The 17,663-nt window shown below is 37.1% G+C and overlaps 1 protein-coding gene across 1 annotated transcript in view; it reads left to right on the top strand.

Moving 5' to 3' along the window:
- anxa11b (annexin A11b) overlaps window positions 1-13,432 on the top strand; it is a 34,142-nt gene extending 20,710 nt beyond the window's left edge. The window contains exons 5-15 of the mRNA XM_067429089.1: window positions 1,331-1,418; window positions 1,521-1,615; window positions 1,702-1,815; window positions 7,470-7,560; window positions 7,637-7,716; window positions 9,534-9,590; window positions 9,697-9,790; window positions 9,929-10,024; window positions 10,994-11,052; window positions 11,231-11,353; window positions 12,292-13,432. Coding sequence (XP_067285190.1) covers window positions 1,331-1,418; window positions 1,521-1,615; window positions 1,702-1,815; window positions 7,470-7,560; window positions 7,637-7,716; window positions 9,534-9,590; window positions 9,697-9,790; window positions 9,929-10,024; window positions 10,994-11,052; window positions 11,231-11,353; window positions 12,292-12,351 — 957 coding nt within the window. The 3' untranslated portion in view covers window positions 12,352-13,432. The remainder of the gene's footprint in view (window positions 1-1,330; window positions 1,419-1,520; window positions 1,616-1,701; window positions 1,816-7,469; window positions 7,561-7,636; window positions 7,717-9,533; window positions 9,591-9,696; window positions 9,791-9,928; window positions 10,025-10,993; window positions 11,053-11,230; window positions 11,354-12,291) is intronic.
- The last annotated feature ends 4,231 nt before the right edge of the window (window positions 13,433-17,663 follow it).

Raw genomic sequence — 17,663 nt, 5'->3', positions numbered from 1 at the left:
TGGGACAAATCTGTGGAAAATGTCCAGTATTTTCCGCATATCATTTAAAGCAAAAAGAAGATCAAAAGCACTTATTAGAGGAACACATTTTAGCTCTAGGAAAGTGTCTATTACCAACATAATCCAATCATAATCGTTAGACTGGACCTAACTGTTTATTAAAACACATATATATTGGAGACGGAGTTCAGACTGGCGCTCAGGTTGTGTGTTTGCTGACGTCAAGGAGGTGCGTAAAGCGAGTTACTCCTCTCACTTCTGCTAGTTTTACTGAGATGTCTTATCCCGTGCGAATTGGCCATTAATATTACAGACGTCCTGAGGTAAAATGACTTTACCCCCATGTCCCCATGTTAATCTAATCCAGTCCGAATAGGGCTTAAGACTAGCACTTAAGATTTAGTCCTTCACTTTACTTAAATTGTGATTGGGACACTTGATAACTAACTTTTAAGCGCAGCTTTGAGCCAAGAATTTTTTTACTCTTCCAAGTCAATTCTTAGCAGTGTTCTTGTGAGTAATTCTAAGATGTTTGACAAATACGGGCCCAGAGCTGCATTCATTTGATCCGAATTAGTTTAGAAATATTCCTCCAGTGTAAATCATCAGTTCTCTGTGTGAATATATAGTAAAGTGTGATTTATTCCTGTGATCAAAGCTGAATTTATCATCATTACTCCATTTATCATCATTACTTGATCCAACACACATTTAGGATTATTATCAATGTTGCTGCTTCATGTTTATGTGCAAGCCATTATACATTTGTTTTTGCAGGATTCTTTGATGAATAGAAAGTGCAGCATTTATTTGAAATGAAAAATCTTTTGTAACATTATAATTGTCTTTACTGTCACTTGATCAATGTAATGCATCTTTTCTGAATAAAAGTACTTATTCCTTTTAAAAAACAAACTACTGACCCCAAACTTTTGAACGAGTGTGTGTGTGTGTGTGTGTGTGTGTGTGTGTACAGTGTGTATATAGTTATAGTGTGTGTATGTGTATTTATATTTCACTACATGAAAACAAGGAAGAATATTTATTTACATCTGATAAAGCTTTTTTTTATTTAAATAAATAATCTTTTTTGAATCAGAATGATATTTAATGCTGGGGAGGTTACAGTGCAAAATAAAAATAAACACTTAGGGATAAAGGGAATAAAAATGAATATAACAATAATAAAAAATAGGAAATAAAATGAAATGCAATATACAATAAAGTAATAAAAATACACAATTGATAGAATTACGTATATACATATTTAAAAATGGCAACATCCTAAAAATGTCCCTAATTTGAGCTGTTTCCTGTGATGTGTGTTTAGAAGGGTTACCGCGGTTCCATGAAGGACTTTCCCGGTGCCGACCCTCTCAAAGATGTCGAGGTGTTACGGAAAGCCATGAAGGGCATCGGTGAGAACAAACTGATTGTCTTGGGTTTATTTAAACCACAAAAGACCTTTTGCATGCAGTCAGATCTTAAAGCACAGCGTCCTGAATCTCTTCTGCTCACAGGGACTGATGAGAACGCCATTATCGAGCTTCTTGGCAACCGAACCATCAAGCAGCGTGTGCCATTGTTGGCGGCGTACAAAACCACCTACGGCAAGGTGAACACATGAGCGGTGAAGCATCAGATCGTTATTATTAATCTGCCTTTGTGGTTTCTTGCGTGTAACCTTGTAATGTTTTACAGGATCTGATTAAGGACCTGAAGTCGGAGCTGACGGGAAACTTTGAAGATCTGGTGCTGAACATGCTGAAGAGTCCAGCGCAGCTCGATGCCTATGAACTGAAGCAGGCCATTAAGGTGAGGTGTTATTCTCCCCTTGATTTTCCTGGAAAATGTGCCTAAATCCATTGAGATGATAGCGGGTTTGGTCAGGTGTTTAAAGCTGGTCTAGTCTTTTCTCATGGAAGCTTATGGATAGCAATGTTCAAGTTGAAATGTAACAACAAGTATTTCTGTATTTAAATGTATATTTTTCAATACATATGTGCAATTAAAATTCAATTATATACTTTAGATTTGCCATTTTGCCATTCCCATTTAAATTAAATACATAATTGAAATGCTTTAACATTTGAAAAATGTAAATGTATTACCTAAAATTATTAGATATGTTTAACATGTTCATTGTAGCAAAATGATCATTTACATGTTACTTTTCCTAAATGCATTCATCATACCATGTGATAATTGCAGTGTGAATTTCAAAATGCATTCTGAGGTATGGCAAAATGCTCTTTTTTTGTTGCTTAAATGCATTTATGGATAGCAATATTTAATTTGAAATGTTATATGCAAAATTGCTATGTAATATGTTAAAACTAGTGCATGAAATAAGAAATGTAAATTATATTATTCAATTTGCACTTAGCATTGTGCTCAGAAATACATTGCACTGCAGAAAATGCTTTTCTTACTTAGTATTTTTGTCATTTCTAGTCAAAATATCCAAACATTCTTACATTAAGAAACATTTACTAGACAAGTAAAAATTATTCTCTTGTTTTGGGAACAAATAACTCAAAATGAAGAGAGTTTTTGCTTAAAATAAGATAAATAATCTGCCAGTGGGGTAAGTAAAATAATCTATAATAACTACTGCAATATTCCATTTGCAATCCAACTTCATAAGTGACTGATCTGGTTGTCATGTCATGCTAACGGCTGACAAAAGCTGAGCGCTTTAACCCAGTGTAGTGTGCAGGGAAGCATGTTTACACACTCTGCCGGTCCAGCACGCTTACACTTGGTTACAGCACAGATCTCATACACTGGTGCTTGTGTTACACTGAACTCATTAATGAAACACGGGCATGTAATTACAGAGCAGAGAGCAGAAATCCTGCCAGACTGAATGAACGGCGTGCTCTCTGTCTGGGATCATCATCATCCCTCACTGTGCAAAAACTCAACATTGATAGAAACCTGTTGATTGCATGCTTTAAAACTCCCTGAAATACTGTCTGCTGTGAATATAAGAATGCTAAAGGAAGTGTGTGTAAGATTGTGGCCAAATCTGGCACTACAATCACTTTCAAATGACTGTAGAGCGGTGTATCCCCCTCCCTCTCCCCCTGCCTCGAGGTTGCCAGATTGGCTGCAGGATCAGCAGGAACGTTTGTAGATCTGCAGCTGTGGTAACTAGAGCAGATCTGGCAACCCGGATGCCCAAACACAATAGACTTCGTGATTGGTCGATTGGTGGAGGGCGGAGCTTCAGCCTAAAACACAACATGACATCATCAACATCAGCTGAGGGCTGCAACAACAACTTTATAATGACAATATCCTGGCCGGACTACTGTTGTCAGTGATAGAAGTGTTTGAAATGAACACGATTTCTTAATGTCTAGTGACATATCAGGGCCATTTAATGATTCACTGAAATACATTTCTTACATACAGCTCCTTTAATAGAATAATGTTTTCAGAAAGTAAGCAGATAAAATATTGTGACTTGAATCCTGGTTCTTATTTTCCTGAAAATCTTGGTTTGACATATGGCTTGATTTTCGAACAATTACAGAGTCCAAATTATTTAGTAAAATATATATCTACAATTCAACAACCAATCCAAATGTGTGCATGTCTTGTGTACTTGACGCTAACTGCATTATAGGTCACCGTGACCAGTGTTGATAACTCGTTACAAGTAACTTGAGTTACGTAATCAGATTACTTTTTCAAGTAACTAGTAAAGTTATGCATTACTTTTAAAATTTACAACAAAATATCTGAGTTACTTTTTCAAATAAGTAACGCAAGTTACTTTATTTTCCCATTTGTTGACTGATCGCTCTTTTTTTCCCCCCCAATGCTGAGACAAATCTTAAGTGTGGAGTCGTTGAGTGTAAACATGATGGTTATTGTAGTTCTAGCGTGCATTTACTTATCTCGCGTGCACAAAAAACGTTTCAGTTTTCCTTAAAATTAATAAAAATCTGTGAAATGCAAAATCAGAATACTATCCAAACCTCTAATAATTAAATGTTAAATAAATCAAATATTTTTATGCATTCAATTTCACTTTATTGACCAATGTACTTGCAGCTGAATGATTTTTAGTGTTTATTGGTGATGTAAGTATGACCTGAGGCTTATTATCTACTTTTGGTGTGAAAGGGTCTTTACATTTGCTCAAAAATATAACTTTTTTGTTATATAAAAAAACAAGCCCAGCCCAGGTGAAACAAAGTAACGCAAAATTAATGTAACGCATTACTTTTCTGAAAAAGTAACTTAACTTTTTAAGGGAGTGTGCAATAATGTAATGCATTACTTTTTAAAGTAACTTTCCCCAACACTGACCGTGACTTTCCCAAGTAAAGGCCCTTTCACACTGGACCCGTAATGAAAAAGTGAAACGAATAAGCGAATATTTCACGTCAAAACCATTCATATCTGCCGCAACACGGATTTGCGAGGTTTCAGAGCTCCAAGAGTCCAAAACATTCGCTGCGTCAGCTGGACACTTCATCATTCAGTGAAGACGAGCTTTTCATTTTATTTAAAGGACCGAGAAGAAGGTTTTGGGTGCAGCCAGTCATAAAAGAACAGGGGAGGGGAGGATGCTAATCTTGTACAGGAGCTAAAACTTTATCATGGCCGGTTCTGCACTTACTTTCTGAAGTCTGAGCGACAATTTGAGGAGCAAACCGCACACTTCAGGAGCAGATGTTTCCAGTCGAGTCACAATGTGAACATTTCAGTGCCACAGACGTACTGATGGAAACACCTTCACTTTCCATAATCGCAGACATAATGTTTAGAAAAAAAATCATAAATTTATAAAAGGTTAAGTTATTCCTGTCTGTAGCATACAGTGGGCAAACACAGCTTACAGCTATAATCTCATGAGAAACGCCACACCTGGCAACAGTTAAAGTTGATTGAATAGCTTGTGACATCAACTGGACATTTCGTCACCTTTGTTTCATTGTATGTGATTGCTAGAATCCGTTTTTGTTGATGCTAGAGTAAACAAAAATCGACATCGAAACGTAAAAAATAAATATTGTTTTTTAACGCACATTCGCGTTCGGTGTGAAAGCGCTCATTACACAAACAGCTGATCAAAAAATAAAACCACGTCAAAATCGCGTCCAGTGTGAAAGGGCCTTAAGTCCTAGCCTGACGTGGTCATACTCAATTCTAGTCAGAATATGAGTCTGCTGCTCCATTGGGCTGTGATTATGAGGCGTGTTTCAGCCAAACCAGGAAAGACATCAATTGGCTAGACCTTTGTATTTACTCGAATCCTAAACGGAGAGCTTGTTTGTATCTGCATCACCTTCATAATTTCTCTCAAAGATGATGATCATGTATCAATAAATTATTTTATTTTTTTACAACACCGGCAAAGATCGTTTATTCCAGCGCGTGTGCAGACAGGGTTGCCAAGTTTTTACAACAAATCCCATTTTGTTGTACTTTGTACTCCGAATAGACCTTTGTCGGTCTGTCCAATTGATGTCTTTCTGGTTCGGTTGAAACACGCCTCACAATCACAGCCCAATGGAGCAAACCAATCAGAGCAACGAAGCGACGCATTGTCAAATGTCAACAGACAGAGCTCAACTGCACTGTGTTGCCAAGTCCGTGTTTTTTTTCCGCGGTTGTTTTCTATGTCCGCGGGTTGAAGCGACTATTATGTGATATATAGACCCATGAGTGCGAATTTTAGCAGCAACCTTTCCAAAATAACACACATTTTACCCCCAAACACCATTTTTCCCCCGGAGAACCCCCCGAGAAGCTATTGTTTAGGGCTAGTAGTTGGCGGGTTTTGTTGTAAAAACTTGGCAACCCTGTCTGCACACGCGCTGGAATAAACGATCTTTGCCGGTGTTGTAAAAAAATAAAAGAATTTATTGATACACAGAGTACTTACCCAACATGATCATCATCTTTGAGATAAATTGTGAAGGTGATGCAGATACAAACAAGCTCTCCGTTTAGGATTCGAGTAAATATAACCCAAGCGCCTTTGATGACGTGATGATTACGTTACCGTTGATCATCTGTCCGTCATCGGCTAAAGCCCGCCCTGATGATCTCATTGGTCAGTTTCTGTTGATCATCTGTCCGTCATCGTCTAAAGCCCGCCCTGATGATCTCATTGGTCAGTTTCTGTTGATCATCTGTCCGTCATCGGCTAAAGCCCGCCCTGATGATCTCATTGGTCAGTTTCTGTTGATCATCTGTCCGTCATCGGCTAAAGCCCGCCCTGATGATCTCATTGGTCAGTTTCTGTTGATCATCTGTCCGTCATCGGCTAAAGCCCGCCCTGATGATCTCATTGGTCAGTTTCTGTTGATCATCTGTCCGTCATCGGCTAAAGCCCGCCCTGATGATCTCATTGGTCAGTTTCTGTTGATCATCTGTCCGTCATCGGCTAAAGTCCGCCCTGATGATCTCATTGGTCAGTTTCTGTTGATCATCTGTCCGTCATCGGCTAAAGCCCGCCCTGATGATCTCATTGGTCAGTTTCTGTTGATCATCTGTCCGTCATCGTCTAAAGCCCGCCTTGATGATCTCATTGGTCAGTTTCTGTTGATCATCTGTCCGTCATCGGCTAAAGCCCGCCCTGATGATCTCATTGGTCAGTTTCTGTTGATCATCTGTCCGTCATTGTCTAAAGCCCGCCCTGATGATCTCATTGGTCAGTTTCTGTTGATCATCTGTCCGTCATCGGCTAAAGCCCGCCCTGATGATCTCATTGGTCAGTTTCTGTTGATCATCTGTCCGTCATCGTCTAAAGCTCGCCCTGATGATCTCATTGGTCAGTTTCTGTTGATCATCTGTCCGTCATCGGCTAAAGCCCGCCCTGATGATCTCATTGGTCAGTTTCTGTTGATCATCTGTCCGTCATCGTCTAAAGCTCGCCCTGATGATCTCATTGGTCAGTTTCTGTTGATCATCTGTCCGTCATCGTCTAAAGCCCGCCCTGATGATCTCATTGGTCAGAACAGTTTCTGTTCGGGAATAATTACTCCTCTATGGAGCAATGCCAGACCGAACTGCCCGACCTAAAAATGTTGTGGGTGGGGCTAAGTTCGGCTGGCATCCAGGCTACTTAAGTCCTAACTAGGGCTGTGCAATGTATCGAAATTATTGAAATACCGCAAATGTACACAAATATCAGAATATCGCAATATGCATATCTGAATGGCATGCATTAGCTGAATGATTTTAATAGGCTACTTCAGCACTGTGGAAAGTGTCCGTTTTAGGTTGACGCATAGAGCAGAGAATAGACTGGGCACACGACTGTTACTTATGGGACTTGCTTGACGTTAAAAAGAGAATCATTTGCGAAAAACAATAACTTGAAGTCTTGCGCTGCCTGACTGAAACGTGAACGATTTGTTCCACTATATAAAGCGCAGCACACTTCAGATGATGCTTATTTTCCAGAACATGCAGTAATAATTGTTGTTCTCCGTGTTTTTTAGGGTGCAGGAACCGACGAGGCCTGTCTTATAGAGATTCTGTCCTCCCGTAACAATGCTGAAATTAAGGAGATTACTCGGGTGTATAAGGCAGGTGAGTCGGCTCTCCCACACCTCTGGAAGATCATGTGTTTATGAGCAGCTCCTCCAGATCAGTGTTTGTTGTTTAGAGTACGGTAAATCTCTGGAGGACGCCATCAGCAGTGACACTTCTGGACACTTCCGGCGGCTGCTCATCTCCCTCTCTCAGGTACTGCAGCTCATCCGCCCGTTCCTTTCCTCACACATCCATATAGTGCATGTCCATCTTACTCTCGCTCTTCTTGGCAATTTGATTTGATGATCATCAGTGATCTCAGATTTTTTATACATCCATCCATCCAACCACCCACCCACCCATCCAACCAACCCATCCACCCAACCAACCAACCAACCCACCCAACCAACCAACCAACCAACCAACCAACCAACCCACCCACCCACCCACCCACAATCCCATCCATCCACAATCCCATCCATCCAACCACCCACCCATCCAATCAACCACCCACCCATTCACCCATCCAACCAACCAACCCATCCACCCACCCAACCAACCCACCCAACCAACCAACCAACCAACCCACCCACCCACCCACCCACCCACCCAACCAACCAACCAACCAACCAACCAACCAACCAACCAACCCACCCACCGACAATCCCATCCATCCACCCATCCAACCACCCACTCATCCACCCAACCAACCAACCAACCCACCCACCCACCCACAAACCAATCCATCCACCCATCCAACCAACCCATCCACCCACCCACCCAACCAACCCATCCAACCAACCCACCCACCCACCCACCCACTCACCCATCCAACCAACCCATCCAACCACCCACCCACCCACCCATCCAACCAACCCATCCAACCACCCAACCAACCAACCAACCAACCCACCCACCCACCCACCCACCCAACCAACCAACCAACCAACCAACCAACCAACCAACCAACCCACCCACCGACAATCCCATCCATCCACCCATCCAACCACCCACTCATCCACCCAACCAACCAACCAACCCACCCACTCACCCATCCATCCATCCAACCAACCCATCCAACCACCCACCCACTCACCCAACCAACCAACCCATCCAACCAACCCACCCACCCACCCACCCACCCACTCACCCATCCAACCAACCCATCCAACCACCCACCCACCCACCCATCCAACCAACCCATCCAACCACCCACCCATCCATCCAACCCATCCAAACACCCACCCACCCACTCACCCATCCAACCAACCCACCCACTCACCCATCCAACCAACCCATCCAACCACCCACTCACCCATCCATCCATCCAACCAACCCATCCAACCACCCACCCACTCACCCAACCAACCAACCCATCCAACCAACCCACCCACCCACCCACTCACCCATCCAACCAACCCATCCAACCACCCACCCACCCACCCATCCAACCAACCCATCCAACCACCCACCCATCCATCCAACCCATCCAACCACCCACCCACCCACTCACCCATCCAACCAACCCACCCACTCACCCATCCAACCAACCCATCCAACCACCCACTCACCCACTCACCCATCCAACCAACCCATCCAACCACCCACTCACCCATCCATCCATCCAACCAACCCATCCAACCACCCACCCACTCACCCATCCAACCAACCCATCCAACCACCCACCCACCCACTCACCCAACCAACCAACCCATCCAACCACCCACCCACCCACCCACTCACCCATCCAACCAACCCATCCAACCACCCACCCACCCATCCAACCACCCACCCACCCACCCATCCAACCAACCCATCCAACCACCCACCCATCCAACCAACCCATCCAAAAAAAACCCCACCCGCTCACCCATCCAACCAACCAACCCACCCACTCACCCATCCAACCAACCAACCCACCCACTCACCCATCCAACCAACCAACCAACTCACAATATATATTTCCCTTTGATAACAGGAAATGAAATCAGAGCTGTTTCGATTAAATGGTTTGGATTATTTGTTCTCAGGGTAATCGAGATGAGAGAGAGACAGTGGACATTTCTCTGGCCAAACAGGATGCTCAGGTTGGACAAAAGACTCGATTTGCTTAAACAAATTCATGTTTTAATGTTCATGTGCATGTTAGGCTGCTGTGGTGCAGGATGTTTTCTGATGTTTTTTGTGTTGCAGAAACTGTACGCTGCAGGAGAGAATAAAGTCGGCACGGACGAGTCTCAGTTTAATGCTGTTCTGTGCGCTCGCAGTAAACCTCACCTCAAGCAAGGTAAAAACCACCAGCCGGCTGCGGTGACGGGAACTGCCATTGGTTCCTTAAATAAGACAGTACATCTAGAAAAACAGATGTGGATATAGTGAAGCATCGCAGCAGGTTTGACGGCTTGTCACGGTTCATCTTTTGCAGTGTTTCATGAGTACCAGCAGATGTGCGGCCGAGAAATCGAGAAGAGCATCTGCAGGGAGATGTCTGGAAACGTGGAGGATGGCATGGTGGCAGTGGGTGGGTACTAAACTGAAGTACAAGAAACAGCCAATCACAGCTCTGGAATAGGAGCAAGAATGAGTCATTTGTTTTGAATATGATGCAGATTGGGGGTTATGATGTGTAAAATGCCGAAATGTTTTGCATATGCAAATATGACTCAGTATGGAAGACACTACAGGCAAAACCATTGTTTTTTTATGCACTGGACAATTTTGAGATTTTTGGCTTTTTATAATAATGTATCTTATATATATATATATATATATATATATATATATATATATAAGAATAAAAAATATATATATTATATTATTATTTATTATTATTATTTTATTTTTTATATAAATACATGCATGTGTGTATTTATATTTACATAATCATTATACACAGTACATAATATATGTGTACTGTGTATAATTATTATGTAAATATAAATACACACATACATTATGTTAGCAAACTTTTATTTTGGATGCGATTAATTGATTTCACAGCAGTAATGTATGTATACATACACACACACAAACATACACACTCACACTCACACACACACACAAACATACACACACACACACACACACACACACACACATATTAGAGCATATTTAATTAGATAATGCCTAATTTGCTTTTTTTAATATAACAGTTTAGAAAACTTGCAATACAAAATAAGTAAATGTCTTAATGTACTGTAATAAATCAGCAGGGAACGTGTAGTGAAATGATGTATGATATGCATGTATTAATATTTCCTCTATTTACCTGTGGTTGCTTTTAAATACACATCACTAGTTACACTATTGTCACATTTCACATTTTTAACCAGATTTAACCATATATGCGTTAAAGTTTTGATTAAAAAACGTTTTAAACATTGTAAAAATCTATCCTGTAACTGATTAAATGTTGTGCTAATAATATTGTAAATATGAAGTAATGTTTAGTTTAGGTTCATAATCATGTTCCATCTGTGCTGTTTTTCAGTGAAGTGCATTAAAAACACTCCGGCCTACTTTGCTGAACGTCTCCAGAAGGCCATGAAGGTAAAGATTATGAATATAATGGTCACATGTGGCAGTTTGTGGGTTATCTTTATGTTTTCTGAACATTATATAGATGTACATCCTCTTTACCCGTTTTAAAAATGGCAGTGCATTCATGACTATGACGATGATGATGATGATGATGATTATGATGATGATGATGTTTTCTGTCATTTAGGGTGCGGGCACCAAAGACCGGACTCTGATCCGCATCATGGTGAGCCGCGCTGAGGTGGACATGCTGGATATCAGACAGGAGTATCTGCGTCAGTACGGGAAGTCTCTCTACACTGACATCTCTGTAAGTCTCACACACACCACACAGTTATAATGCTTTATTCATAAGATGTACATACAATACAGATCAAGAGTTTAGAATAATTTTGAGTCTCATCAAGGCTGCATTTGTTTGATCATAAATACAGTAAAATAGTGTAATATTCCTCCAGTGTAGATCATCTGTTCTCTATGTGAATATATAGTAAAGTGTAATTTATTCCTGTGATCAAAGCTGAATTTATCATCATTACTCCAGTCTTCAGTGTCACATGATCCTTCACTAATCATTCTCAGATGAGGATCTGATGATCAACACACATTTAGGATTATTATCAGTGTTGAAAACAGCTCTGCTGCTTCATATTTTTGTGTGGAAATTGTGATACAAGAAAAAGGGTAGCATTTATTTAGAATAAAAAATCTTTTGTAACATTATAATTGTCTTTACTCTCATTTTTGATCGATTTAATGCATCCTTAATGAATAAAAGTTTTTAGTTTTGTTTAATCTCCAAACTTTCGAACAGTTTTAACACAACACTGATAATAATCATAACTGTGTGTTGATCATCAGATCCTCATCTGAGAATGATTAGTGAAGGATCATGTGACTCTGAAGACTGGAGTAATGATGATAAATTCAGCTTTGATCACAGGAATAAATCACACTTTACTATATATTCACATAGAGAACAGATGATTTACACTGGAGGAATATTACACTATTTTACTGTTTTTTTAATGAAATAAATTCAGCTTTGGTGAGCAGAAGAGACTTTGAAAAACATTAATATTTAAAAACATTACATTTAAGGATGAATGTATAATTTGTGCTATATTCAAGTATGATTATGATAAAATGAAAAAATGTATTTGTCCTACTGTAGCTAGAAATAGAATATTATGAATATATCACACTAATAAAGTATTTATTATCATATTTTTCCCCTCAAATAATCAGGGAGACACATCCGGTGATTATAAGAAGCTGCTGCTGAAGCTGTGTGGAGGAAGTGACTGAAGAGCCGACGACACACACGCCACGCCATGACGACGGGATATGCGACATCGTCATATTAATCTTTTTCATATATATATTAATATGTCAGATAATAGTGTCATGTAAACTAATATAGTAACTCTCTCGTCACAGCTTTATAAAGTTCACAGCCAAAATAGCATTTCATTTGTGCCTTAGAAACATTATTATTATATAGTTTATTATGTTTTATTTTGCTCTTTATTCAGACTATGCATGATATCTAGAGAATATATATTTTGTAGCTGTTGATGCATCAATATATACACGTGTACAGTGTCTTCAGTAAATGATGCCAAAGGTCCATCAGAAGTCACTCGCAGCCAAACGAAATACAATCTGAGTTTCTACAATCTGCCTGAAATCTCAAATGCCTTGGACGACGGAGTCACTCGAAGTGCTGAAATATATGCCATAGTTTTTATATAGTGAGCTTTATGATCTCTATGCAAGAGTTCTCTGATGAAAATATAATTATGTCAATCATCATGAAGGTCTCGATGAGTGGAGCTCATGAAAACGTCTCATATTTCACCCGAAAAACATCACTTTCATTTCGCTTAAAGAACGTTTGATGAACTTTTGTTGTGTCTCATTGCTCTTTATACTGATTCTTAGCACTGCAATACAATATTTTTTGCAGTTTTATAGTAAAGAAAAATACAAATATGATTTTACTTTCAGATTAAATACTAACAGATATATAAAAAGCACCAATTTGAATTTTCTTTTACAATTAAAATAATTTTTGCATCATGGTAATGCATTTTTATGGATCTAAAATAGACTTTTGCGTTCCCTCTAAGTGAGTTTGGCGTGAAATATGAGGAGTTTTGTGAGCCGTGTCACCATGTTTCTGTTTTATTTGAGCATGAATATGTTTTGCCGCAGCAGTAGAGGGCAGTAAAGTGAGCAGTCTGTCATCATGATGATCCTCTATGTTGGTGTTGTGCTGTTTATTAACATGAAGACTACTTTTATCAGGGATTTACTAGCCTGTGGTCGCTCAGCCAACTAATCTTCACTGTTGAGTCTGTTTAATAAAAACTTCATGAATGATTAAGTGTCCTCCAGACTTACCTTTCTCACTTTAGACGGATTCGTTGTTGTGTTTGAGGTAACCGTTTGCAATAATGTCCCATTAGTTAATGCATTGACTAACAATAACCAATACATTTGTTATATTTCTTATTAATCTTTTTTTTTACATTAGTTAATGGAGGAGTTCACTTCAAAATGAACATTTCCTGATCGTTTCCTTATCCCAGATGCTCATGTCTTTCTTTCTTCAGTGGAAAAGAAATGAAGTTTTTTAAGGAGAACATTCCAGGATTTTTCTCCTCATTATGGACTTCAATGGGAACCAACGACTGAAGGTCCAAATCAGTTTCAGAGGAAGAGCTTCAGAGACTCTGATGATCCCAGAGGAATAGAGTCTGATACAGACAAACCATCACACATTTACAACACAAATAAACATTTATATACTTTTGAAACTAAATTACTCATCTTGCGCTGCTCTTCAACTCCACGGATTGTAATCCCATCGGAAAGGTCACAGTAGAATAGGGCTGAAGTCCCAAATGTCGCAAAATGAGCAATTTAGGTTAAAAAAGTATGTATATATATATATATATATATATATATATATATTTTTTTTTTTTTTTTTTTTGAAAATGTCTGATGGTTAAGCTAGATAAGACCCTATTCATTGTCTATTTATGTATATGTGCAAATAAATACATAAATCCACATTTTTCCTGCATAAATAAATATATAGATAAGGATATAAATATTTACATAAATAAAACAAATGGGGGAATAAGTAAAAGTTTTAAAGGAAATGAATTTTGACCTTACTCTCTACCTTACTGTTTATTCATTTTTGCATGTAGCTCATTTTATTTTATCATTTATTTTTCCTTGGCATAATATGCTAACGAGTAGGTGTCAATCTAGCATCAGAAGGCGGTCTCTATGCCACCATTGGCTGATGGCTGTTGACGCCCTCCTCATTAGCATATTACGCAAAGGAAAAATAAACACCGAGCTACATTCAAAAATAGATAAATGGTTAAAATTTCAGTTTTATCATTTCTTTTAACATTTTTAAAAAAATTCCCCAACATTCATTTTATTTATTAAATGATTTATCTCCATGCACATATATTTATATATTTATTTATACAGGAATATGTGGATTTATTTGCACATTTATTTCTATACTTTTATATAGAATTTTTGGATTTATTTATTTGTTTGTTTGTTTATTTGCATATTTCTTTATTTGTTGGTTTTTGCTGGTTTTGTTCCCTTTGTTAATATTTAACAAAAAAGTTACATCTTGAACTTTTAACTACATAGCTAACTAGTGATTTGTTGAGTGTGCTTGCTTATTTAAAAGTGTAAACTGCAGCAGTGAGCACTTCCAAGTGATATAAAAATAGATTTAATTTGCATTTCAAAAGCATTTTCATCCTTGCAAAGCATAAACAAAGAAGGATCTCATGTTTGTTCATGAATTGTTCTGAGGTTCTCTGGTGTTACCATTGGTTTATCTCAAGTGATCTGATTGGACAAACAGGTCCAGTGTTCATGAGCTCAGGCCTTATATAGTGTGTGCTGCTCCGTTAGTGTACATTGACATCCTCTGGGTGATTTGGCTATGGTCATCTGAATCCTGTTTTGCCTGACACAATTCCAAATGCCATCTGGGATCGGGCATATATTCAGTCTTTTCTGATTTCTGTAAACTGGGGTTGTATCAGGGAGATTATTCGAAGCGGACTCTAATCTGAGTTTCAGATTTAAGCATCCAGTGCACACAGTGAGCGCCTCAAAGCTTATAGCATATACGACAAGAAGAACATATAAATATCATCAACAAATCCCCTCAAATCAGGCGGATTCTGCCTCTGTTTACAGAGACGGCAGCGATTTAAATGATGCAATACAGTACAAACGAGATTTAACAGAGAACTGAGTCAAGAGTACTGTTCATTAATGTCAGGCATTATGATATTATGATATGAATATGGTAATCATTCATTATGATGGTATATGAATATGGTAATCATTCATTATGATAGTATATGAATATGGTGATCGTTTATTATGATAGTATATGAATATGGTAATCATTCATTATGATAGTAAATGAATATGGTAATCGTTCATTATGATAGTAGATGAATATGGTAATCGTTCATTATGATAGTATGGTTCATTATGAATATGGTAATCATTCATTATGATAGTATATGAATATGGTAATCGTTCATTATGATAGTATATGAATATGGTAATCGTTCATTATGATAGTATATGAATATGGTAATCGTTCATTATGATAGTATATGAATATGGTAATCGTTCATTATGATAGTATGGTTCATTATGAATATGGTAATCATTCATTATGATAGTATATGAATATGGTAATCGTTCATTATGATAGTATATGAATATGGTAATCACTCATTATGATAGTATATGAATATGGTAATCATTCATTATGATAGTATATGAATATGGTAATCATTCATTATGATAGTATGGTTCATTATGAATATGGTAATCATTCATTATGATAGTATATGAATATGGTAATCATTCATTATGATAGTATGGTTCATTATGAATATGGTAATCATTCATTATGATAGTATATGAATATGGTAATCATTCATTATGATAGTATGGTTCATTATGAATATGGTAATCATTCATTATGATAGTATATGAATATGGTAATCGTTCATTATGATAGTATATGAATATGGTAATCATTTATTATGATAGTATATGAATATGGTAATCATTCATTATGATAGTATATGAATATGGTAATGATTCATTATGATAGTATATGAATATGGTAATCATTCATTATGATAGTATATGAATATGGTAATCATTCATTATGATAGTAAATGAATATGGTAATCGTTCATTATGATAGTAGATGAATATGGTAATCGTTCATTATGATAGTATGGTTCATTATGAATATGGTAATCATTCATTATGATAGTATATGAATATGGTAATCGTTCATTATGATAGTATATGAATATGGTAATCGTTCATTATGATAGTATATGAATATGGTAATCGTTCATTATGATAGTATATGAATATGGTAATCGTTCATTATGATAGTATATGAATATGGTAATCGTTCATTATGATAGTATATGAATATGGTAATCATTCATTATGATAGTATATGAATATGGTAATCATTCATTATGATAGTATGGTTCATTATGAATATGGTAATCATTCATTATGATAGTATATGAATATGGTAATCATTCATTATGATAGTATATGAATATGGTAATTGTTCATTATGATGGTATATGAATATGGTAATCGTTTATTATGATAGTATATTAATATGGTAATCATTCATTATGATAGTATATGAATATGGTAATCGTTCATTATGATAGTATATGAATATGGTAATCATTCATTATGATAGTATATGAATATGGTAATCATTCATTATGATAGTATGGTTCATTATGAATATGGTAATCATTCATTATGATAGTATATGAATATGGTAATCATTCATTATGATAGTATATGAATATGGTAATTGTTCATTATGATGGTATATGAATATGGTAATCGTTTATTATGATAGTATATTAATATGGTAATCATTCATTATGATAGTATATGAATATGGTAATCGTTCATTATGATAGTATATGAATATGGTAATCATTCATTATGATAGTATATGAATATGGTAATCATTCATTATTATAGTATATGAATATGGTAATTGTTCATGATAGTATATGAATATGGTAATCGTTAATTATGATAGTATATGAATATGGTAATCATTCATTATGATAGTATATGAATATGGTAATCTTTATTATGATGGTATATGAATATGGTAATCGTTTATTATGATAGTATATTAATATGGTAATCATTCATTATGATAGTATATGAATATGGTAATCATTCATTATGATAGTATATTAATATGGTAATCATTCATTATGATAGTATATGAATATGGTAATCATTCATTATGATAGTATATGAATATGGTAATCTTTATTATGATAGTATATGAATATGGTAATCATTCATTATGATGGTATATGAATATGGTAATCGTTCATGATAGTATATGAATATGGTAATCTTTATAATGGTAGTATATGAATATGGTAATCATTCATTATGATAGTATATGAATATGGTAATCATTCATTATGATGGTATATGAATATGGTAATCATTCATTATGATAGTATATG

The sequence above is a fragment of the Pseudorasbora parva genome, chromosome 21 (assembly GCF_024679245.1).
Source record: "Pseudorasbora parva isolate DD20220531a chromosome 21, ASM2467924v1, whole genome shotgun sequence".
Lineage (NCBI taxonomy): Eukaryota > Metazoa > Chordata > Actinopteri > Cypriniformes > Gobionidae > Pseudorasbora > Pseudorasbora parva.
The sequence above is the reverse complement of the archived record's forward strand: the minus strand, read 5'-3'. Positions and strand labels throughout refer to the sequence as shown.